This window comes from Dermacentor silvarum, chromosome 9 (assembly GCF_013339745.2).
Source record: "Dermacentor silvarum isolate Dsil-2018 chromosome 9, BIME_Dsil_1.4, whole genome shotgun sequence".
In the NCBI taxonomy this organism is placed as follows: Eukaryota; Metazoa; Arthropoda; class Arachnida; order Ixodida; family Ixodidae; genus Dermacentor; species Dermacentor silvarum.
In genome coordinates, this window is record NC_051162.1 from 10,956,825 (window position 1) to 10,983,230 (window position 26,406).

Sequence of the window (26,406 nt, forward strand, 5' to 3'; positions counted from 1 at the left end):
TAGGGAAACCCTATACATGTGCTATTTCATTAATCGCGGAGCCGCTCCTTTTTAGCGCCTGTCTGTTATACTTGTCTTCTTTTCGTCCTCGTCTCTTTTGCGCTTTTTCTTCAAGTATGTTACAAATCGCCCACATCAAGCTCCTGCCGCTCCTTGCGCCGACGGGGTTGCTGGGTGCTCTAGTGGCCCTAGTCTCATTAAGTTAGCGAGCGAATGCCGTGTTCCGCAACTAGCAACGCTCAACTTTCCATCGTTCTTCTCGGCATCAGCCGCTCTGGCTTTGCGTAGGCCTACGGTCAGTCATGGCTTTAAAATCAAGGAGCGCTAGCGCAAAAAGTATCTTCAAGTATTTTTAATGTAGTGCTGAGCTGAAGTGACGTTGGGTATTTTGTTGATACCACAGAGTAATGCAGAATGCGAGCGGCAATTTAACATCGGGAAAAATACGAGGACGCAGTGCTGCTCCTCCATCTCGTCTAAGACGCTGGGAAACGTCATTCTTGCAAGATGTGAAAGAAATGTAATTTCTTACAATCAAACTTTATCTGAAGAATTTTAACAGCGAAGCTGTTTAAGCCAGCCGTAATTTGTGGTTTGTATCAAGAAACTATCATCATCAGCAATGAAGAAATAAATAAAAGGAAATATACTTTCTTGCCGAGGCAGGATTCGAGCCCGCGTACCCACGGTCCCAAGGCGAGCATTGTAACCACTAGGCTATACAGCCACTTCTTTTTTCTTTATTGACTAGGCTATACAGCCACGCTTGCAGAACATGCATTTATGCGAACCATAGAGTTTCACATTACTATAACTAGAGGGCAATGTGGCGCTGCGATCGTTCAACTATCATGGGAATGATGGGAAGTACAGGCTACGGATTGGTATTCTGTTGACTGGCGAACTAGTCTACAGGTATTTTTTTGTCAGTTTTGGTTTCGCTAGTTTTGCTCCAAGCGCAGTTGCTACAATCCGTAGAACACAAACTTACTTGTGGTAGGAAAGGTTGCTGCTTCCTGGCTGTAGTCTGCTGTCGCAAAACGGGTAAGCGCAAAGCCACGACATAACAGTTGCTGGCGCGCACTTCAGAAGAAGCGGTACGTCAACATAAAATATAGTGAAGCATGCTCGTAAGAGGCCACAAGCGTCCAAGATAGCACTGCAGCAGATGTGTTTAAAAGTACTCGAAGACGTTCATCAATCGTGACAGCCGATGCAGCCTTTCGAAAGAGCGAGAGAGTTCGCAAGTGCGTCTGCGCAGACGCAAGTGCGTCTGCGAGAAAAGTTCACTTTCCCTGCGTTCGCAGCGAGCAGGCATCGTAGCCTGCTCGCTGCGACGCCTGCTCGCAGCGTCGCAGCGAGCAGGCGTCTCTCAAAGGCGCAACACTTTTCTCATAATACAAAATTTTTATTCCCACAAATATTTGATGAGTATTTTTTATATAAGCACATGCATGGTTGTTATTGCTGTTGTGAAAGTAAATAAATAGTTATTCAATGGCGCTAAATCAGGCAGAACGATGCATGCCCTGGTGGTAAACCATGCTTCAATCTCAAAGTCATACAAACTTTATTCAATGTATTATGCATTATATAAAACACAACATAAATAAAATTAATTTTTGCACGAAAATGTTTTAATACAGCTTCGTTTACTGCGCCGCATGCAAACGCCACCAGTTTCAAGACAGAAGTCAATCCGAAGCCTGTACTTCCCATCATTCCCATGTAGGTTGAGGCGACGTTCAGGAGAACCCCCGTAGACACTAGCACCACTTTTCTCTCTAGGTTTTTTATTTAGAAACTCTATGATGCGAACCATATGGTTGCATTCGAGCGTCGTCGTCTGCAGCTGGCATGTTGACACGTGCTCGTGCCAGTGCTCTGTGAGGTGAAGAAGAGGTTTTGCGCGCTATGCTCAGGAGAGAAAGAAAATTTGGCCGATAGAGAGAGAGATGCATTCACGGAGCTGGTCTGCAAGAACGCGTTGTCGGCATTGCAACGCAGTGGGACGCAGCGTCGGTGTTGCAAGCTGCACTAAGCAACGTGCAGTGACGGCCATAAGTCCGAGACGTGCGAAAAGACATTGTCATCATCATGAGTAATAAGATGAAAAGTACGCACGCACTTCCGGAAAATGCTGGGCTACGATCGCCCAGCTTCACTGTTTCAAGCCTACCGCGGCCGAGTGCAAGGTTAAGCGTTTTTTTAACACCCGCCATGGTTGCTTAGTCAGCTTTGGCATTGCGCACGAGTTCGCGGGATCAAATCTCGGCCCCAGCGGCTGCATTTAGTTGGGGGCGAAATGCAAAACCAGCCGTGTGCTGTCCATTGGGTGCATGTTAAAGAACCCCAGGTGGTCAAAATTAATCTGGAGTTCCCCACTACGGCGTGCCTCATAATGAGATGGTGGTTGATTCGACATCAGACCCGAGAATTTAATTAAATGTGAAATAATTTTTGAGGGCTAAATTAGCAACAACAAAATGCTTGCAAAAGTGAGACTTGATGTTCATGTGGTCATGTGTATATGTGTAAATAAAATTGTAAGGAAGTTCTCCTGACAGTAATTGAAAATAGAGACGTCGGGAGGGGGGGGGGTATAACCGACTTCATCCCCCCCCTCCCGTTCTTGTTTACGAACTTGGCAGGGATGGAATGGCAGCTCACAAACCAATGTCATTAAACCTAACATTCACAGCACATGCCTTATATCTTATATATTCCCTAACCATTTAAGGCAGAAAACAATATCAGTCCTCTCAAATCTGAACGTGAGTTATTTGACTGGTGCAGCTCTTTACGGGCAGGGTAGTGGCGCCTGTGTAATGCCGTTACACACCCTACACGGTGTGTTAAAGCTTTGAAGGGTGCCAGAAAATTTGGTAGTACCGTGCATGTCACGGTCGTGTTAGCCGAACCCACCTATATTTAGACATTCCAGCGCATCGCTAAACCTTGCTATTACAGTCAGTGCTTCGCCCTTCGTGCAAAACTGCCAATTTTTTAGCAAAGCTTCCAGCTGACTCTAGCAAAAGTTGCATGACTCGATGGTTCAGCAAAGACACAGCACTTTCTCAGAACCACTTGAACACTGTTTTCACTGGGACGCACATTGGACTAAATTTGAAAACACATGTGCCTTGGACTAGGTGTTGTTTGCCCCCTTACCTGCACATTCAACCTCTCTCACGAGTTGCAACATGCTGTTAATGGTGTGCACAGACATTGGCTATTTTCTGAAGAGTTGTTTACTTTGAATTACGCAAGTGTCTTGGGTTAATATAAAATAAGAGTTTAGGTTAATGTATAATCAAACGGTTCAAATGGAGTATCTACAACCTTGAAGCACTTAGTCACTCAACAGAACTACGTAGTAATATATATGTACACACATCTACGTAAAGTTCGGGTTTTCTTTGAAATTATGCCCATGTTCAAAACACAAGATAGTTTAACCATTTTTCTTATCTGTATCATCCCGACTGCTACTGGACATGTTCTTGGCGATTCCTGCTTTTTATTGCATCACATTTCAGCATATTCCTCTTGCCACAAGTGCAGTGAATTGACTGATGTCACATAAGGACCTCAAGTAGGCATATTTCCTAACCCCAATGCCACCTTACACACTAGTTGTGAACCAGTAAATTTTTTCTTATGCAGGCTAGGTTCTGTTAAGATAAGACACCCTGCTAGTCATAGGTTGGCATAATAAGCGGATACTCATTCATAATTACTCACGAACGTTTTCACAGGCTATGTACTCACTCACACTTGTGTACTCACTCGCGTTCCTGCTCGCACCCGTTCATACTCCCCAGCATTCACCAGTGTTCATAGTCACTTCCATTCACACTCACCGGCATTCACTCATGCTCACGTCCACTCTGAATCACCATCACTGACTCTCGTTCGTGCTCGCTTTAACCAGCACTCACTCCCGGTCATACTCACGTCCACTTAACCCTTCATCACTCAGTAATGCTCTATCTCGCACCCGTGAAAGGAGTGTGGAGTGAGTATCAGTCAGTGTACACGTGAGTGAGTATGCCGACCTATGCTGCTAGTGCCATTGTGAACAAAAAAAAAAAAAATACAGATCAGCAGGTAAAACCATTCACACCTGCAGAGGAGACTTGAAAGCTATAAGTAGCAGACAACAGACAAAAGTTAAGCTACAATGTTTTTATTTAACCCTAAGCAAAAGAGCCCAGGCAAAGGCCCCACGTAATCTTGAAACGTTGCACTAGCAGGGCAGATGTACACACACACACACACAACTGTACATCGGCACAAAAACGGCACACTTTCCGAGGTGGGGAAGGACACAACCTCCGGTCTGCAGAAACAGTTCCGGCACAGTTCACTGGGCACGTCGCACCTGGCTGCTCCGGTGGCCAGAGTCGACGAGCATGGAAAAAGAGAGAGAAAAGTGAACATAGAGCAAGTGGCAACCCATTTCTGTTTCACAAATTTTGTGTGTGTGTGCTGAAATTTGAAATTCTTTAGTTGACTGCTCCAAAAAACCTTGAACCAGAAATGCGTTTTGCCAACACATGGCCCTTTGGAGTGTAGCGTTGAGTAGGAGCATTCCCATGAGTTCACAAGCCGAGGTTATTTAGACCGTTTCGGTGAATTCCATCCCGGACGAGGGTCCCGGCCGGCGCCCATGCATTTCTATGCTCCGAAACTTTTATTTCGATCTTCAAATTGGCCTTCGTCGGACAGTTCGAACTTGACCAGTCAGCACGCATGCACCTGACCTCTATGGTGACCCCTTTCGTGGCAGCATCTATCTTGGCAGAGCTTAGAGGATGGTGAATGTGTTGAACACACGTCATCTGTCACCAAAAACGTCTATTTTCGGCCCACCCAGGAAGGTTTTCAAATGATAACCGTAGCTCACAATGATTGATTACAGTATTTATTCGATTTTAATGCGCCTTTTTTGTGTGAAGAAAAATAGGCCAAATATTTTCTGTGTGGTGCAGTCGGACACAAAATCAAAACTTCCTTCACAATGTTTGCATGCTTTGCCACATAACACGGATGTACTGCGACAAAGTTGAATTTATAGAAACCGTGTAGTGAAGCTGTCTTTAGGAAACCGGCCACCATTATGCAACAATTTTGCGTGTAAAAAAATCGGGTGCGCATTAAATTTCTGCTTTGGACACATAGAAAGTTGGTGCACATTTGATTGGGGGGTGTGTTAGAATTCGGAAAATACTGCGAAATGTATCAGCAGTGTGTAGTGGCATTTTTTTCTGCACCTTGTTTAATTCAACCCACTTGATAATTCAATTGATTTCGTCAGTCCCGTCAAGGTCGAATTAATGGAAGTTCACCATACTACGTTAGCATTTTTAATTTCCCCGATTTTTTCAGGTTTTCACAGACAGCTTTTATGAAAATTTCCCGGCAGTCAGTATGTGACAATGGCGGTGGCGTGCAATAAAATTGGTGGTTCAAGTCTCGCCAAGTTACTGCCAGCCCATAATTTTAAACTACTGCCAGTGAGATGTCAGTCAGTTGGAACACACTATCAAACTTGACTGAATCGTGTTTCATGCATGCTCCCACCCATAAAACCAGCAAAAGACATCATAATTAGACATCATTCTCCATCGATCCTGCTCCATATGTGCACGCATCAACTACAAGAGTAACCAGACATCACAACTCTGAATCTTTTAACTCTCTATCAACCAAGAAGACGTTTAAATTTTCCTTTTTCTCCCGTACTACTGAAGAATGGAACGCATTATCATTGCTAAACAGCACTGACTCAATAGACCTGATCAATTTTTAAGCAGAGATGTGAGCATCTTGGTTTTTCTTTTGAATGCTTGTATCGTATTGTAATTCTGAATGCTCTGTTGTAATTTTACCCCTCCTGCTTGGGCCCACATGGGCCTGCAGTATTTTGTACATAAAATAAATAAATAAAAAAATTTGCAGTTTGCATAGGCTCAGTTGACGCCATCGCTTCCTTCTTCCATGCCACTATGTAAGCCATAACCACTGGGTAAGTACCAATTTCCCTGATTCAGAGCAACCAAGGTGAAAATTACCTTATTTTTCCCTGAGAATTCTAGATTTCCCCTGATGGTAGACACCCTGCATGATGCACAACTGCATAAGAGTTCAAAGTTAAACCTTCATTCAACATGGTGACGGCACAAGCGCTTTGTCCCATTGTCTGCTGGCAGCGATGTCTGCACTGTTGGCTATGCCAAATGCACAGATGAGTGCAAACACCGCATTGTGCAAACAACTGTCTCTTCAAGGGGCACCACCATGTCTCCCGAGCTGGAGCATGCCTACCGTATTTACACGAATACAGTGCGACTAGGATTATGTGAGCTCTTGACTTAAAATTACATTATGTTTGTAACTTGGTTCCAAATATAATGCAAGGTATGTTCTCAAAATTATTTACGAAAAAAACAATTGCGCGTGTAAATATGGTACATCTGGCAATGTCCATACCAAAAACCCTGACTGGAACGCACCGTTACTGGAGAAGTGTAGCACGTGCGTTATGCACAAGAAATACACACCAGGCTGGCACACTAACGTAAGACTAGTAACTGGTATGTGCTTCTAGGTTCTTAGTAACAAGCTACTAGTAAAGCAGAGGTTAAGTGACTTGGCTGAAAAACCTGGTGCATAAACAAGGATAGAGTCCCAAGAGCACAACCATACCACGTGTACAGTAGAACCCCGTTTTCTACGATTTCCCAGAGCCAACGTTCGCAATGGAGACACAAAAAATGACCCAATACAGTTCCGCTTTTATTTGTACGGGTAATGCGTTCCTGGGAAACACCATCTTTTAGCGCCAACATTTAGTACGCCGCCAAACTGCCATCGTATGATACGTTTTACGGCCGCTAAATCTCCCACGTGAACAAGGCGCGAGGCACACATAATCGAGGGCAGTACGTGCCTGTTGCGGCAGCTTCCCCACAGTACTCTCCCACCACTCGAACGTAAAAATGCAGACAGGCACTCAGTTTTTTTTCTTTCTATGCCAGTAAATCTCGTCGGTTGTCACACATTTCCCCGCCAAACCTATTGTAATAAGAGTCTTCACCTATCTTTTTCACAGCATATTTGGTGTGGTGCCGTTGAAAGTGCACTGCACACCTTTAATAGGCAGTGACCCAAACACGACGTGAGCGTCACGTTTTGCTCTGGCGGCACTGTATTCCAGCATTGCCCACCAGCTAGAATTTGTTTCACGTCACCATCTTAAAAACCGCAAAATATAAAAACAACAATGCACGCCTCAAGCCACTCGAGTTTCACCTGCTTGGCTTGCGTCAGCGTCTCGTGCTGCAATGATTCTCAATGGGTAGCTCTCAACTACAGATGAGTTTGCTAGATGCTTTAGAGACTTAGGGTCATACATTCTCCCAGTTAGTACATTCTTTCTTGCATATTTTTTCAAGACGTATGAAGGAGGTTCTATTGTGTTCTGTTTCCTACAGTTACCTAGAGGGAGCATGCGAAAATGCAGGGTAGTGAAGGCTATCGATTGTTAAGCTTCTTGGTGATCCCGGGCATCTTAAAGATGCATCCAGGAATTTGCGTGCTGGTTGCTCAAATTGGAGGAAAGGTTATGAGGTCCACACTTGCCGTATGTAAATTTAAAGTGTAGGTTTTTACTTATGCAGGGTTCGTACAGGTTTCCAAGAAAAAAATTCAAGGACTTTTCAAGGACCTTTAAAAAATTTAAATATTTAATACGGTGGTTCATACACGTTACATTTTATTGGACAGAACAAAGGAAAGTTATTTGACTTAGTGAACGTACAGTTTCATTCGACTAGATGAAATCTTGAAGCTCAGGGCAGGTCTTTCAGTTTCTTTTCTATTTGCGTCTTAATGCTGCCGAGTTCTTCAGCCTTCCCTTTTGCGGTCTTTCTCAAGCTGTTTGATTTCACCACGTACGAGATGTCACCGGTTCTCTCAGCCTTTTTTTCTGCATATCCATCTGTAACGGCCGTTAAATCGGCAACGACTGCCTCAAGCTTCTTTTTCTTCGTCTGCAACCCCTCAACTTCGTCCATGATTGTGCGCCTTTTTGTCTGCTTTGAGTTTTCCTGGTACCGTTTCTTTTCCGATTCCAAGTGTGAACCGTAATGCTGCCTCGCTGTGGACACAGCTATTCTGAGTTCTTTTGTTATAGGAACATTCAAAATTCCACCTGCCCTGTCCACTGCGTCACATATGATACGCTGTGAAATGTATGACAAACCTTTCAGATTCACTACGGAGATCTGGCGGTTGACGCTGAACCCCCGTTCGACAGTTGCTTGCCCATGGCTCAAAACAAGCAACAGCCTGACTGCTTTCCACAGCTCTTTATAGGAGGGATTGAAGCTCAGGAGGTCATGAAAAAACTCATCCAGCCTGCTAAGGCTCCTCAAAATTTCGCGCGGTGGGGGTCCGGTGTATCCGGCGCAACCCAAAGTTTGTAATCGTCATTGCTGAGCCAGGCGCTTTGGAATTTACATTTCCCAGGCATTATTCTGAACCATGTGCACCACAGCCGAAACGGGGGAAAAAGCAAACCAAGCGTCAACGACACCGGAGCGCGCACGCAGATAAACAAAGCACAATGTGGCCAACAGACAACGCTCAGGCTATGAGGCTGTACCTGTTTTTAGTGGGCTGCCAATAAATCCAGCCCAAGGCGAACCCCCCAAAAAAGTGAAATACTACCAAATTCAACTGTTAAGATTCATGTAACTGCTTTTTCGTTACACATAAGCATGATGGCACAATTTGTATTTTTCCCGAGGAGGTCGAGACGCTCTAGCCTCATTGTGGCCAACAACTTATGGCTTTTAGCCAACCCCGAAGTCGAAGCAAGCCAGAGGGAAAAAAATAAAAAAGTGCGTGACGGACGCGCGATCGCTTCTTCATCGAGCAGGAAGTTTGGCTTCGCGGTCCCGGCGTTGCGGAAAGCAATGAAGTTCGCCGGGCCCACCCTCAACCGCCATTTATTGCGAGTCGCACTGTCGGACCCCGTGAAAACCCCAAGAATTCAAGGGTTTTCAAGGACGCAAAAGAAATTCCAGGACTTTCAAGGCCTTGAAAACGGAACTTTCAAATTCAAGGGTTTTCAAGGATTTCAAGGACCTGTGCGCACCCTGTTATGTTATCTTATGTTTACTTATCTGTGAGTAAACATTCATGTACAATGTCTTATGCCATGGTGTATCCCTGATATTAGTGACACACTACGGTGTCTAATAAACTGCATACAGTCAACGTACAACTTTTTGGACTCCCTAGGGGCCACAAGAACGTCCAAATAATCGGGCAGTCCAAAAATATAAACGCATGCCTTTTACTGCCCCCAAGGGGCTTAAGTTACCACAGGCACGTCTGAAATAGCTCTGAAGGCCTGCCAGGACACTTATTAGGCATATTATCAGTGCTCGTACTGTGACAGGAGATGCCAGGTGCAAGTGTGTTAGAAACGCAGTGGTAGACCGATTTTTCGGTTTTCGCGGGGACCAAAAAATAGTCCGAAAAACCCGTTCACCCTAAAAAAGAAAATTCATTAGGCTTAGAGGGACATAAAAAAATCTTTAATAATACACTGCCTCATACTACGCTTGGAGGCGATCAGATTTGCTTGGATTTGCGCAAGACCGACGTCGTCTCCGCATACAGTCAACAAGAGCGCCACTGCGTTGGCAATCTCCGTTAGCGGAGATCGCCATGGAGATCGAAAGAACGAGCCCCGTTACTTCGCTCGTGCCCTCCATGATCAGCTCCGGCAGTGCACCATTCGGTCCGGCTGTCCCATTCGACGCGTAGCCCAGCGGAGAAGTGTAATCTTGCTAACCCCGTAACGACGCGCTGCCGGAGATGATCGCGGAGGCCACGCTTCGCACCAATTGGCTCTTGCGAAGGCACAGGAGGTGGCGCCGATCTCACATATGCGAAGCCGCACACCTGTTCAACTACCACATGCAAAATAGCAACCGAACTTTAAAAAAATAATAATAAAAACATAATTCGCAAAGTGATTATGATGATAGTGCCTACCGAAAAAGGAACGTTTTGTCAGCTAAAGAAAAGCGGGCATGGCCTCCATGACTGGAAAATCGTGCGCGCGTGCGTTTCCAAATCTTGGAGGCTATAGAGTGGGCCACTGGAAGCCAAGCCTGGGCAAGACGGCGGAAAATCCAACATGGCGGCGGCCTCCAAGAACGGGTAGTGTGGCTCAGAACGAGCGATTTAGTCTGGAAAATCGAACTTTGGGGCCGAAAGTCGTCCGAAAAATCCGTCGCGAGAATGCATTAGATCTATGGGAACCCTGACGGTGCATTTATAAAGTCCAGAATATCCAACAAGTCCGAATTTTTGGAGTCCAAAAAATCCGCCGGCGACTGTACACACTAGGTATGTCCCGTGCACGGTGGAAGAATATTTAGGTGTTGACACTGCGCGCGGGCGCACCGAGTAGCTCTGCTGCGAGCAGATAGAGGGCGCCGCGGCCAGCGGTCCCAGCTTAGCGGCGCCGGCGGCTTGGCATTCCTCTGCCTCCGCTAAATTTTCGTTCATAGTGGAGTGAGTAAATTTCAAAGCGCGAAAAAAAATCGTTATTTCACATTAAAGTGATAAGTGTACCCGGCTTCGCTAACATGAACGTTCCTTGTGCAGGGCGTGGATGACGTGAACACGGATCAATCGGGCAGCACTCAAAGCCCACTGAAGTTACCCTCGCGCGCGCAATTTGTTTCGTCCGGTCTAGCCGTTCATCCAAGCATAAAAATAAAATAAAAGCGTTAGCCCACGTGCTACCCCTCGATCAGAAGAAAATAGTGACTGCACCAGAAAATGTATTTCATGCTTATCGCTGCTTCCATTCACACTCAGGAAACCGTTCAATCATCGTTGCGCGAATTCAATGTGGCCACGATATAAATTAAGAAATGAAACGGCGCAAGCTTCCGATATGCAATGCACTAGAGCAAAGTGGCTGTTCATGGCTAGAACTTAAGATGAGAATGCACATCAGCTATGTAAAAACTCTTTCAAATGGGAATTTATTAGGCGGGACGAAGGCAGGCGTCTATCTTGAATTAGAGCATCACTACCACAGTTTACTGATGAAAACCTGAGCAAATGCCTTTTTTATTCCAATTCCACTTAACATAGACCGTGTGTATTATTCATTGGGCTTTCGTCCATTGAGGACTGAGTGACTCTTGCAGGATCTAAAAAAGAAGAGGTAACTTTCTTCTTTCTTAAATTGCATATGAGAATGTGCCAATGTAAGCGTGTGTGACAATGCATGCTACAGCCTGTCCACAAATACACTTACACCCACCACACAATATTCCCATAGACCTTTTTTTTTTTGCATAGACACAATACGAAAAAACTTGTGCATGAAGCAGCTCGATAATTTTAATAGGTGATAACCATCCCAGAAGCTTGCGGTCTCATACACTCCCACAATGTAAAAATGTATACAAACATGCAAGCGTGTAATATACACCACACGCACATTGTAAAAAAAATATTCAGTAGCCAGGATGGAACAAACTTGAAAATCAGGCACACATCTGCACAGAAAACAGCAGTATTTTACAGGGTGCACAAATATTTCAAAATATGCAAATGTCACGTAGCTGGACAGAACCATAGTAATGTTGTTGCCGTCCCTTGGAGATACTCGGTTATTTTTTACATATCGCCTAATTAGATAATTAGTCGTATTTATTGATCAACTTCTCAATTATTATAATTAGATTAAAAGTGTCAATGAGAAAATTGTAGAGCAACATCAAAGACTCCCGATACAGCTTTGTATTGCTCAATGCGCGCTATGTAGAAGTGTTTTTCCGAGCATGAAAGAAGCTCACGAAGTGCCTAGAGCGGCCAGTCGCGCGGCAATATTGCTGTATTCGCGGGTTTCGTTCACGCTCGGAAAACACTTTTATGTATCACGTATTGAGCAACAGAAAGTTATATTGGGAGTTTTCCACGCTGCTGTACAATTCTCTTGTTCATACTTTTTATCCAATTATAGCATTAAAAGAGTTGATTAATCAATTATGAACATAATTATGTAATTAAGCGCAATAAAAAAATAATCTGAGTATCTCCAAGCGACGGCAGACAACATTACCTTGGTTCTGTCCAGCTACGTGACATTTACGAGATTTTCCATCTTGGTGCATGATAGTAAACCACCCAGTATATATCTTTTACATGCAGCAAAATTTGCACAAACTACTGTGGCACACAGGAGGTTCTCTCTTCAGCAGCGGCTTTCGAGGTTTATTTGACCGTGTGAGGTTCTTTGGACAGTTTGGAAATAAAGTGGGAATCCTTCTATCGGGCGCTCCGCGTAATATTGCCACGTGTCTAGCGCGGCGATGACGACGGCATAAGACACATCGGCACTTATTAAAAACATAGGAAGAAGAAGAAGCAGTGACTAGCGCGCGCTATTTTAAAACCGTCCGTTCTTGTTACTGCCTCTGCCGACAAGTGCATTTCCTTTGTCCCTCGAGCTTTCGACGTCGTGACAATATGCCATCGATATCGTATCCTCTGAAAAATGGCTGGTGCAGACATGGTCGGTAGGCGTTAGAGTTCGGTCTGCCCTCAGATTTGCACGGCGCCACTGCTCTAGACGACCGCTGTCGGACGGCGCTTTAAATAAAGGCACACGCTCCGCACAAGTCAGGTATCCAGAATTGCAGTTCGGAACGAAGCACTTTCTAGTCATTTCAAACGCCCCTCAGAAGGCCGCTGCCACCTTCGTCGAGGGCCCGTGGCGACAATACCCAAGCACAAGCTCATGAAACGAACGCGAACAAAAATCGTGCCTTCAAAACAGCGCAACCGCACATGCAAGCAGGAAGACGAAGCAGCGGCAGCACGCGCCTTGCCGCCGAGGCGGGGACCGCATACCGCAGCGCCCTCTACGACGGCGCCGAATCAGCTGCAACCAAGCCGAACATAATCTGGACGCGAGCGAGCGGCGCTTTCGCGTGCGTTGGGGGGAGAGTGTCAGCACCTCTCCTTATTCTTACACCGTGGTCCCGTGACAATTGCCTCTTCCCACTCTTGGTATGCTTTACTGTATAACACTGCTATATTGAGGCGAAGATGAATTTCGGGGACCGGCATTATGCAACGTGTTGTGCTTTCCGAGCTTCGAAGCCACTGGTGAGGAATTACAAAGGCAGAGTCAGTGCCACTTCTGACAGTGGCGAATTCTTTTTAAAAAATACACGGCACCGAACAGCAAGAAGCTTGCTAGTGAACGTCGAAGCAGGTAGGCCTAGCTTTGCCGCTAGCACAGCAACGACTGCCAGCGGATCTGCGTGCGAGAGCGCCTGTTCGAGGCGGCGAGATAATTAAAATGGTGGTGGTAGTGGCTTCGATAACGCCGTTTCAGACCTGCAGCCGTGGCAAAAAGTCCATAAAATCGGACGGCGAAGGTTTTTTGCGTCCAAAATTTCAGAAGTTTTTATACATTGACTCTATCGGGTACGTGGTTGGGCATGTCTGGAAAATTGGTTGTTGACTGTATCCCCCATGTTTATTCCTACATATTTTGTCGTGTGCAACTATTATTTGTAAGTAGGTGTTTGTCCCATCTGAAGGAAAGGTGTAAAAAAAAAAAAGGCTAAACAGTGCTATGGTGTGCAGCCTTCTTCACCCTTTCTGTCCTTCGTCATCTGTGTGCCTATCAAGTAGATGACGAATATGCCGGAACACAAGAGAGCTGGTGATATGGAACCAGCATATTTTGCTGCCACATAGAAATTGCAGGCCACAATGTCATTACACCCGAGCCTTACCAGGGAGGTCATGCAATCTGGTGCTAGTGCCTGCAAGTGTTACGGTTTAGCAAGCATTATAATGAAGTACAGTACAAGGATTTGCCTAAAAACTTTGTCCTTTTGGCTTCAAGCGGCTTTGTGACTTTGCAAGTTTATCATTTTCAACCAATTAGCCAGTGCTTAAAAACATGATGGTCATGACGTGTTTTCAGCTCTTGCAGCTGCTTCCAGTGCTTGCAGTAAACAAAATGGCAAGTTATGCCGAAGGAGCCATCGGTAAGAGGTATGGTGAGGCCACCACCTATATTGCATTAAAAATGCAACAATTTGCAATTACTATGCATGTGTGCATAATTGTATTGCCTCAATGAGCTTGGAAAACTTCTGACTGCTTGAATATTGCAAAAAAAAAAATCATGAAGCATAATAATGCAACAACAAGGTCTGAAGCCCCGAGCACAAAGATCCATCGCTCCATTTTCGTGCTTGTGGAGGAATTCACACATTTAAACCATCATTTCCATGGTAGCTGAATGACTGCGGCACCAGAGTTGCCCATAGTAATTCCAGTAGGAAATTCCATGGGCGAGACAAGGGACTCTTCCAACCTTGGGAAGCACTGCGGCAAGTCACAGCCTTGCTTCACGGTGTGACAGCCAACTGGAAGAATCCTCCTTCACCTCCTCCTGGGCTGCCGCTTGTCCTTTCCGGGTGTGGCTCACACTCACTCCACCGTAATCAGGGAGTGGATCATGCTGCAGTGGAACATTTAAAACAAGGTTTGAAAGTCTCCAAAAGAAGTTCTACTTTCAGCAGCACAGCCACAAGAGAAAAGTTCACTCGTACAGTGCCACCATTCATGTGCATTCACACCTTTTTTTTTTGTGTGTGTGTGTAACTGCAAACTTTCCATATCCCATTCTACCTAAACTGAGCCAGAGCTCATAAAGCATAAAATGTGTGGGTGTGTGTGACATTTGAAACATTAAAGGGTCACTCAACAGAAACACTATTATCATTCTGGACTGATAAGGTACTTAAAAACCGTATTTTGTTAATTTCGTGGCAAAAGGTAGATTAATGAAAGATAATATTAAGAACGAAATTCCATATTTGAATTTTGTGTCAACACCCCAGCTCTGGTTCATCAGTGTGACATCACAGGTTTCAAAGTAGAGTGCAGTCCACTTAAAATGATACCACATATAACGATATATTGGTTATAATGATGAGACGACTTAAAAAGTATCAACTTATGCATTAGGGCTATGAGAAAAAGAAACATATCTATATAAAGATATGTCATTCACCACATATTGGATATAACAATTTAAATTTTACGTTCTGGGCGGGTTTTGCATGCAGAATAATCGTGAAATTTGCGTTGCTAAGTTCCCCGTAACCGAGACGGTGTGGAAAGTTTGCCTACGCGAGTTTGTTTAAGCTGCCATTAGCGAGCGGGACGCAGAGAGTATCGCAAGTTGGCACAGCGTGCCACAAGATGGCGCCAGCTACTTCGTGTCCACATCGCCTGCGATCGTGCGAGCGTCCAGAGAAGAGAGACAGGGGCAAAAAAAAAGCGATGAGCAAACAGCTCCCCCCCCCCCTTTCTATATCTCCCTCTCTCTCAGCGACTGCATAAGTGCACCACGGAAGCAGTGGTAGGTGTGTCGACAAAGCACAAGGCTGTGTCGCTTGAGACGAGGCTGCAAATCTTGCCAGACTCAAAGAAGTACGAGCTCACGCAGTCGATCCAGCTCAATTTCTGTTTCTCTTGTGTGTCCCTTTAAATAGCAGAATACTCCAGCTTGTCCATAAAGGCGAGCAGTAGCCACTCAGAATCACTAGTGGTAGAGCAGCCGAAGCTCGAAACTCAAAACTGGGTTTTCTACGTCTATCCATCTTACCCATTACACCAACGATGATGGCTGTCGTCACCATCATCAAAAGTCATCTTTATCTTGTCGCCATCAGGCCAGCTCCTCGATCTTGCCTTTAACTTTGCCAAAACATTGCCCAACACCACCACTGGGATTTGAACTTGAGCCCTTGCACTAATTGGGAACTGGACACACTAGCCGCAGTACTGAGCAACAGCTGGACAAAAGAAAAGCGTACAATCACTGCATTCTGCACGGGTGCTAGCATAGGGGGCGGGAACTTGGAGGTGAACAAAAAAGCTTCCGAAGAAGAAGTTGACTGTAGAGAGTGATGGAACGAAAAATCTTAGGCGTAACATACAGGAAGACGGCAGTGTGGATTACAGAGCAAGTGCTGATATTCTAGTTGACATTAAGAGGAAAAAAATGTCACAGTTTAGCCCTAAGGGCGAAGCAATGAATGCGATAGCAACACAGCAATGTCATACGAAGTAAGGTGAGTGGCTTTGGTACCAATATGAATTATAGTAAACATGAGCTGATTAAGTAAGCAGGTGTGCTGCGGCGTAAGTAGATCGACTTGAAGAGAGACTCGATGACCACGAGACGGCGCATATGAAACGGTGGTGTTGATGAGAAGCGCTTCCCGTGGGCAGCGCGTGCGAAGGGACACACCTGTAGCGCTGCACTGCCGATCCGGGCAGCATTGCATGAGTAGCGTGCGTTGGAAAATGTGGCCTGACTATTACTAACTGAATGAACAAGCGTGGTGTGAACACGCACAAACAAACATGAATAGATCACACTGAATGACTGCAGACGACTGTCAAAACGCTGGCAGCAAGCGCATACGCCGCAGCGGACGAAGGTACGTGAAGTCTATCGCTTCAACGGAAACTGAGCGGCGAATGCACAGCGCATACAAAGGTCAGAGCCGTTTGGAGATAAGAGACGGTGCAGGGCGAGCGACGAGCGCGGTTGTTGGCAGAGTAGAAGTGCGCCTCCCCCCCCCCCCCCCCCCGCTCCCTCCGGCACTGGCTTCCCGCTTCCTTGCTTGCGCGTGGGAGATTGAGTGCGTTCGCTCTCCGTGATAGCGCGCGTCCCCGCATGCTTCTGCTCAGGCATACGGCGCGCGGTGAAGATTTTATCTATACAGAACCTCACGGCGACGCCGACGGCAGAAATCTGGTTGAAGTGTCCATATAATTGCTATCGCAATAAAAATGGAGCTGGGCAGGCCATGTGATGCGTCGGGCAAATGACCGGTGGACCATTAGTTACAGAGTGAGTGCCAAGGGAAGGGAAGCATATTCGAGGGCGACAGAGAATTAGGTGGGCTGATGAAAACTATACTTTCCAAATCTGCACTGAAAAAAAGTTGGCAAAAGAACACAAAGCAAAACACTGTGTTGCATCTAGAGTATGTCATTTAGCAGCAGATGTCATTCAGCAGGTAATATCAAAATGGGCAAAACCAAACTTGTTAAGTGTCAGCAGCTGTATACGCAGACGGCACAGCAGTGTAACTATGCAGCGCATGGTATGTCACCTAGATTTTCTTGACTTTCTTGTCTTAGAACATCTTAAAAGCTATTACTATTGCTCATTACATGTGAAGGAGTAGCCGTCACCATTATAGGGTGTCTAAATCTGCCTTTTATTTTCTTTTCAAAGAACACATAATAATACAATATATTTTTATTGCTCTTCAAGGGCAATACACATTCACTGCCACACCTAAGCACGCAGCGCTTTCCAGTGAGCAGGCAAATCAGCAAAGCAGGCCAAGCAACATTGCACACGTGCCTAAGTGAAAAAAGAAAAAGAAAAGCTCACCCATAGAGGTAGTAGAAGAAGGAGAGGAGGTAGAAGGCCAGTTTGACCCATCCCTCACGCATCGCCCGGCTCAGCTGATCAGCATTCATTATGCTCGTAGGGTCGTACAGGCCGGGCACGCTCATCACGGGACGCTGCCGGTACCTATGGAAGGAGGGACCATCCTTCACACTCCATTAAACACATACATACCTAAGAAAGATGTACGCAAGTGTCATGTCATCAAACGTAACATCAAGTCATCAAATATGATATATTTATTATGCTGCAAGCTTTGCAGATGTACACCTATTTACCATCGAAAGAGTGGAACAATATGTTTCTGTTAACAGTGGCCACAGCACACCGTTCGTGCTCACAACCACGACTGCATGTTGCATACTGCAAGCACAAAAGTGAACAAATAATCTGGAACTAGACATAGCCTTATGTCGACAAGTTGTGGTTGTCATATACCAAGTAGTTATTTTGTATATAGATGGCATCACAGGTGAAGAACAGCTGCACTGCATCACACACAGAGTGAAACTTGTACGACTGCCTACTTGTGTAGCTTCTGCAGCCTACTGTGAATAAAAAGATTGTCGATCTTTAATAATGCTCTAATACAACACTATTTTAGAACAACTGGCCCGACTTTTTTACCTATTTTCTTGGTTATACTCCTTATATCTTCTATCATTTTATAGCCAACTTCTATTACAATGACCTTGACAGGACCGAAGGAGCTAATTGAATTATCCAGAGCTTGGAATAAAAAGAGGAGCAAGAAAGAAATGTCCGAACACACTGTTTTATTTGGCACTACTTTACCCAACAACACCTACCCCAATCTAACACAGCCCAGTTTTTTAATTGGTTTGAAGTAGAAAGCACTCAAATCTAACACGCCTGAATTTATAACAAGAAACATTTTGCACGCCTCCAATTCCAGCAATAAAAAAAGTATGAAACCTGCAGCGTTTACATTCACAGAATGTATATTTATTTAAGCTTAATGTTTACCGTGATCAATCTAAAACAGCTCTTCATCACTATGGGCCACATCATCGTTGTCTGTGCAGTGAACTGTGTTTGATGTTTCGCATTTCTTGAACGACTCTGCAGCCATCACGGAAGAGACAGTGGCCCACGCCTACGCACTAACCACTTCACCAGATCGCTGCGCGACACAGAACTCCAACACGCAGAAAACACACACAGTTCCAATGCCATAGCTTGGCACGTAAAATAAGTCCATTCTTGAATGAGCTTTCATAGTTAAAGCATCAAGTCATCGTCACCAATAAACACAAAAAGCTTGCTGCGTAATCATCTTGTCATGAGGATGGTGATGATAATGGCTGCAACAGCACACAATTGACAAGGCCACTTTTGTTTTCATATCCAACTGTGATGTGCTTGCCATTTCTAGACCCTTTTATCAAAGTGTGCATTACAGTTATCAGGTAAATACAGTCGAATCTCGTTAATTCGAACACACTTAATTCGAACAGCCGGTTTATTCAAACGGACGCTGTGGTCCCGTCAAAGTTATGTGAATTTCAATGGACGAAAACGCTCGGTAATTCGAACGCGAAAGCATTTGCGACGGTTAATTCGAACATACCGCGGACCGACAATGCTCTCAGCAGCGCGCCAAATAGCGTGGCGGCACCTCCGACCGGCAATGCTCTGACACCGCAAAAGTGCAAAAGCTTAGGAGAGACCCCTTAGTGATAATGCAGCAGCGGAGGCCCAGTCCGGCTGACGAAACTGCCCACGCCGGCAAACGCTCGTTTCCCGATAACGGCAGGAAACGAAACTTCAGGAAGTGGGCTAAGCTGGCGCCGGGCCGGCTGCACCGGCGGCGCCAGCACGACGGCGGCCGCGCACTGAGACAGTCGAAGGTGAGGGAACAGGGCGGGAGTTGAGAGAGAAAGAGAGAGGGCGAGGGGAGCCACCGAGCCACTGCCACCAAAGCGGCAGAGTTGCCTCCGCTTCCCTGCCGCCCTCCTCCCTCAGCTTCGATGGTCTCCGCGTGCGCCCACCCGCCACCATGCCGGCGCTCCCTGTAGTTTCGATTTCTGCCGTTATCGGGAACCAAGCATTGGCCGGCGTGGGCAGTTGCGCTCGCTATGCGCTTGCGCGCCGCGATAATTCACGACTCGCACCGTTCGTGCATCGTACTACGGTGCTCGAATACTTCAAAAATACGTCCTTCCTTTAATTTGAACTTCTTTTATTTCGAACAAATTTTCGGGCCCATCAAGTTCGAATTATCGAGATTTGACAGTATGTAATCATTCCACATTCTTGGGTAAAAAGTCATTTATTGTGAGCTGCCATTTCCTCTTGAAACTGCGCAGAAAGTAAGCAGAAAAGCACTGTTTTTGGAGCGCCACCAAGACTGATGCCTTTGGGGTCAGGTGGATGCTCATTGACCAGTCAAATTGATTATCCAGTGGGGGTCAATTTCATTATTGAAATAACAGAAGTATAGGCTCATAGACATGAAGGGGCACTGGCTGGGACCATCAAGACAGGGACATCAACCAGTGTTAATGTCTTGTCAATTTTGACAGAGAAAAAAAAAATGAACAAGTCACTGGTCAAGAATAATGCAAAAAGAGATGCCATTCCTTTCCTGCCTGCTGACTTAGAGCAAGTTTCCTTTTTAGACTAGTAACATTTGTTTTTCTACAGAAAGATACTGAAGCTTGGAAACGATGAGCAACACGAGAACAAGGTGAGAGCAGGAGCCATCGCTTCGACAAGTGGACTTGTCTAGGTTTTCAACTTCGTTTAGGTTTACAACTCTGTAACCCCGCAATAAAAAAATGAATTTGTTTATTCCGTAGAACATCTAAAATGTACAAAATAAACCAGTAATCTGAATTAACCCAATAGTCTTGAATAGAATCATGTCAAGACTCTTATAAACAATATAACAATTTTAAGTAAGCTGTACACTAATACATCATATTTTGCCAAGTGTAGCTGACACAGTTACACAGTTTGTAGCACACCTTACAGAACTGTGGCACCATGAAGTGATGCAGAACAGTTATGTGTGAAATATTATAATAAATAAAGAGTCATGCAGATCTGATGCACCGTGGGAATCTATGTATTGCGAAGCATTTTCCAGGTACCTGGCTATCCAACAACATTTAAGGTTCTGCAAAGCACGTGTTCGCAGTATCTAATGCGAGCAGTTGTGTGTGAAATAGCAGCAGAACAGCGATGACAATAGTATGATGACGACAGCGACGGCATGACAAAATTATTAAGGTGTCTATGTTGGCCTTTCCATGCGCTTGCAGTGACCTTGGCGAAACTGTGCCGTGATGAAAAATGGCCCACACCGCAAAGAGTAAAAACATGTCTAAAAATGCTCGGATTGACGTCACATTTGTCAGGGAGGTTCCTGTAAATAAAGTAAATTAGTGGCTTTGAAAAGAGCATTTGGTAAATTTCTGTTTGGGTGGGAATCGAACCCGGGCCTCCGTGGTGTGAGACGAGCACGCTTCCCTGAAGCCACGGCTGCCCCACGGTTGTGGCTTACTAAAGGTGTGCCTAGTGCGTGCCTGATTGCACACGTCACGTGGTCACAGAGACGCGCTCGTTCCAGTGCTTGTGTGTTCGTCGTCGTCTTCTTCCACAGCTGGCTCCGATGCCGCTGATCATGCCAGCATTCCCATACTGCCCCTCGTGCTCCGTGCCACTGCTCGCGCGTTCGTTGATGTCTTCTTCCACAGCTGGCAGGCCTTCACGTTTTACTAACGTCTAACACTTGCTTACTTTTTTTAGTACTCTGGCAAAGAAATGTTACAACTTGTTCCATTACACACTGGATCAATCCTGAAGGCAGTACAATGTAAGGTGTCTTCATAGTGCTACCTGCTACAAGGAGGACTGAGGAATGTGGGCCAATAACATGAACGGCGCAGTCTAATTTAGCATCACAAAATGCTAGCTTCCGCAAGGAAACAATGGCAGAAACTAGCATGCTCTCAATTTTAAAAGCAAGTTGTTGCTATGTGATGAGACACATGCAAAAGAGCGGTAAGGTTGGCTGTTATTTGTACATTTCAATCCTGCGTTAGTGGCCTAATGCTATGCAATGTGACACATATTTCAATCTATAGAGCTACTTGGCATTGGCACAAGAGAATTATGGGTTGCGAGTGTAGCCTAATGGTTATAGCACAGGGCTCTTGTTTAAGCAGTTTAAGCCGGAGGTTGGCCCGTATAGCGTAGACCAGAAACTGTGCCTGGCGATGATGTCACCGTGCATTGCCTAGCAACCACTTGGCACAGCTGCGCCTCGCTGCGCCGTCGCACACCTGCTCCATCTAGCCAAGACGTCACTTCACGTTGCCTAGCAGCCACATGTGCCTCACTTCGCCTAGACATGTCAACGCTTCACCAGGCCGCGTCTTGAAGCGCGTCGTGCGGCCAAACGAAAATCTACGTGTCGGCGGCGAGCCGATCGGGAATACTGTGCCAAAGCTGCAGCCGAGAAGAGGCGTCGTCGATTTGAAGATTCCGAGTTTCGAGAACACGAGAGTCTGCGTTTGAGTATCCAGTGTCGTCGGGATAGCGACCCTGGCTGTAGCTTGGTCGATCTCAAGCTCCGCTGCTTGCACCACTAGCACAAGCTGCGCTCATTTCTGTTTTTATTGAGGAGGCCCTAAACGATGCGAGACAAGAACCTACCCACTTACCACAAAGTGCCTGGAAAATGAACCAAGGCATGCTCTGCATAAAAGAAAGCATCGCACCTGTTGATGTGGTATCCGATGAGTGGCAAGTTAAGCAGCACAGTGAAGAGCTCGCCCGCAAAGAGAAATAGCACGTTGTAGAGAATGTGCACCAGGTACTCGGGAAGCACGAGCTGCAAAAGAAAACACATGGCACACTGCTGAGCAGCCGTGGTAGACTCGCACCTTAATGAACATTTGCGAATGTAGTGCGTAAGCAATGCCACGCATAAGCACTTTTAGCACTGTCAAAGTATCACTGTTTCTCAATGGCTTAAAGAGGCCATTGCCACCGATAAAAATGAAAAGTATGCCACTGACATGGCATTTTCGACTTTTCATTTTTGTACTTCAAATAAAGGCCCTGGAAACATTCATTTCTGTTCAAATATAATGGATAACAACACTTATTGGAGTCTACAGATGAAAAGCCACTCAAATGCATGCAGTGGCTGTTACACATGATCCTGCTGAAGGGGCGCAGCTACGCAGAGCAAATATACAGTTACTGCTGCAGTCATAGGTCATAACTGCAGTCATAACTACTTCTCAATAATCTCCGGTCATTCAATAAGGATGCCTGGCTGTCACTGCAATGGCGCACGTGATACAATCCCCTTTCAGTTGTTCCTCATTTACAAGCTCGACAGTTGACCAGATGTCCAGTTTTAAATGGCATTACATGCATTGAATGATGTAAATAAGCCTTTAATATTAGTATTCTTTTCTATCAAACGAACTCCAGACAACATATATAGCGATTCCATCTTGTTCAGAAATGGAAAAAAAAAATGTTCGGTATTCAATTCAAAATTTGAAGATCATTCTTTTTTGGACATTTGTACTACATTCAGAAGATTTGCTATTTGAATGCGCATCCTCAAGTTTAACAACAATAATACAGTTAAATTTTTTTCTTGCAATGTTACATTAGTGTTCTAGCCTTTTCTATTGCACATTTATCAGTGCACTTTGCCCCTCTTGCTTGGCCCAAAAGGCCTGATAAAATGTAAATAAAACATGCAATGGTGACCGAAGGGACAGGTTGGACCAGTAAGCCATTTCTGCAATTATTGCGGACGGCTCTACCGCACGAGGCAGGTGCAAAACAGTTTCTATTTCTAGCAAAGCAAATAACTGCAATTGCTTTCGTGATCGTCATAATTTGCAGACAATGCATTACGATGCAGATGTTTGAGCACTCTCTCCAACCCCTTTATCCCCCACCCCAGTGTAGGGTAGTAAACCGAAAACTCGCTTCTGGTTAACCTCCCTGCCTTTCCTCTCTCGCTTGCTCTTTCTCTCTCTGAGCACATGTGTCGTGAAAAAAAGTTTGACACCATCTGTTGATATTGCTATATTCCTTTTCATCGTACACCTACATCAGTACATCTGCACAAAACATATTCTTCTTCTACAGTAAAGGGTGGTGCATTGAACACTTAAGGATATGTTCCTTTACTACAACATGAGCAGTCAGTCTCAGAAGGGGGATTGCATAAATTCAACAAAACCTTAATTAAATCACATTTTGGGGCTTTGCATGCCAAAAGCACAATCTGATTATGATGCATGCCTTCGGATTCATTTTGACCACCTGGAATTTTTTTATGTGCACCTAAGCACAGCATGAATTTTGGCAGTTCGCCTTCACTGGAAAGCAGCTGTCACAGCCAGGGTCGAACCTGCGACCTCAAGCTCAGCAGCTCAACACCAAAGCCACTAAACTACTGCAGTGGCAAAAAAATTCCACGAAAACTTTGCTTCCTAAATTAAAGTAAAATAAACACAGTTTGGTAGCTTTGGGCTTTGAACTAAGGCCGCTGTCCAGACACAGCATGAGTATTATGCACTAAGCTCAATGCCATAAGGTGCTTAAGGAGTAGTGACACATTTTTCAAGTTGTAGAACCTCTACCAAACATTTCTTGCACATAAATGGTTGGCATTTAGCAAATACGAAGTTTAGAAAACACTTTTATTATAATTTCATACTAAAGTTGGTCATAAAAGGTCCAATGTGGTGTCATTAACATTGTTAGGACATCATGATACCGAGCAAAATTTATCCCCCAAAGTCGCAAATTATGACTGATTATGGTCTCCAAATTACTATTTTTTTCTGGAAACGCAGCATTAACTTAGGCAAAAACATTTTGGAATATAGCATGAATATTTAGGTAACATTAGGACAGTCTTAACAATTACCCAAAAAGAAAATTATGAATCATAATTGATGAATTACAAAAATGAACTGATATTGACGTTTTTGGATGATGCACTAGTAGATATGCTAGTTGTTACTGGTTTGAGGGCCGCCTGATGCATAAAAGATCAGAAATTAACGGCAATGAAATGGTGAAGCTAGTCGAAATTTTCGTTAAACCTGGTGTAGCCCATTTGTCCTGTTTATCTATTTCTTTCACAAGCATCTCTTGTAGTTCATGGTGCTTACGTAGTACACACATATTCCACATATTTAATGGCTGTTGTTCTGCATTGCTACATTTATTTTTATTCATGATATGCAAGTTATCCCGAAATCCTTCGAAACTTCTTGTCCATAACACATTTCTAGCTGCACTCGACGGAGTTGATGCTTTCATCCCTGTACTTACTAAGCGACAATCCCGGTATAAGCACCGATTTTGAGAACATCCCGTTTTCATAATGCTACTATGGAAGTCCGGGTTTACGATCACGAACAAGATTCGATTTGAAAGCTGTAGCTACTACTGTTGACGAGGTGACCGGCGAGTCTAGGTTGCTATCAGAGCATCGCTGGCGGAGACTGGACCCACCCTCGTGAACACGCTCGTTCCATTTCGCCACTCAAAGGGCGACACGGAACCGAGTTGGGGAACGCAAGGCTCGCTGCACTCACGAAATCGGCACCGCTGCTCCGCACTGAAAGCGAGATCTACACAACCACCGAGAGTACGGTAATTGGAACACTCACTGGGTTCAAGCTGTCGCACTGCTCGATGGGATTCTTGTAGTTGTTCTTCAGTTCGTCGAAAGCAATGACCTAGAAGAGATGCCAAAATTAGGAAAGCCTTCGCGCACAGCAACAAGGGAAAACAGCGAGGGAATCCCGATCTCTAGTTCACGCAATGATCACATTAGAGCGGCCGAGTTGCCTCGGGCCGGGCCCAGGGCGTCGCCGTATCCCCGCATGGCGCGACGATAAGGCAGGCGGCACGCGAAGGAGACGACAGCACGATCAGCGTATTACGTACGTGAAATACGGCCATAAATATGAGGAACGCCGTGAGAATTAGCGCTACGATGTAGCAGAACGCAACGAAGTTGAACGCCATTTTCGTTGTCGAGCTGCGTTAGCGATACGAGCGCCGCGCCTCCATTGAGTCATCGATTCAGCTAGAGGGCAAGAATGCCTAGACATATTGACCCTTTTCGCGGCGGCCCAGTGGGCGCTGCCATGTTTGATCACGTGGTGACGCGTCCATTGCTTGCCCATGTTCATACTCATGGCTAGGTGGCGTATGCCACCGCCCGATTTAAAGGGTCCAGCCTCATCCATCCAACTGCCTCCGTTGCCCCCTTGTTTACAATGGAAGCTTCTTTATTCTATGATGGAAGTGTATGACACCGGCGCGGCTTAGAAAACCTCTGTTTTCGGAGATCTCGTAGACGGTGACTAGGTGGACGACACGAAGCTTTGATCACAGCTTCAGAGAACATGCAAAAGCGCTTTCGGAGCTGATTAAGCTATGTCCAAACGGCGCAAGCAGCGTATATGGTGCGTGTTCTAAAAGCGGGGCTAAAATGTATTCCAAGCTATCCAAACATTCCGCTCATGAATTCAGTCAGGATTAGTGTGTTTTGCTCTTTGTTCTTTATTCGGCAAGTATTTTGAAGCGGTGGCTTGTCAGTTTCTGACTCAGTGAAGTTCCTCGGTGCGGCCACTATCTGATTATTTTATTGCGATAGCAATTATATGGACAATTCTACCGGATTTCTGCCGTCGCCGTGAGGTTCCCTATAGATAAAATCTTCGCCGCGCGCCGTATGCCCGAGCAGAAGCGTGCGGGGACGCGCGCTATCACGGAGAGCGAACGCACTCAATCATTCACGCGCAAGCAAGGAA

General features: G+C 45.3%; 1 protein-coding gene across 1 annotated transcript; it reads right to left on the reverse strand.

Annotated features, from left to right (window-relative positions):
* Positions 1-4,173: 4,173 nt before the first annotated feature.
* On the reverse strand, positions 4,174-25,689 carry LOC119465125 (protein cornichon). The gene is made up of 6 exons (XM_037725924.2): positions 25,535-25,689; positions 25,255-25,323; positions 22,318-22,430; positions 17,552-17,695; positions 14,444-14,590; positions 4,174-4,388 (listed from the first exon to the last, which is right to left on the reverse strand). Exons 1-5 carry the CDS (start codon positions 25,613-25,615, stop codon positions 14,560-14,562), a joined length of 438 nt encoding a protein of 145 aa, XP_037581852.1. The 5' UTR covers positions 25,616-25,689; the 3' UTR covers positions 4,174-4,388; positions 14,444-14,559.
* Between the last annotated feature and the right edge of the window lie 717 nt (positions 25,690-26,406).

Coding starts and splice junctions, on each gene's coding strand:
- LOC119465125 (XM_037725924.2), bottom strand. CDS start 25,615: ATGGCGTTCAACTTCGTTGCGTTCTGCTACATCGTAGCGCTAATTCTC. Junction 25,324..25,534: donor TATTTATGGCCGTATTTCAC/GTACGTAATACG, acceptor CATCTCTTCTAG/GTCATTGCTTTCGACGAACT. Junction 17,696..22,317: donor ATCGGATACCACATCAACAG/GTGCGATGCTTT, acceptor CTCCTTCCATAG/GTACCGGCAGCGTCCCGTGA.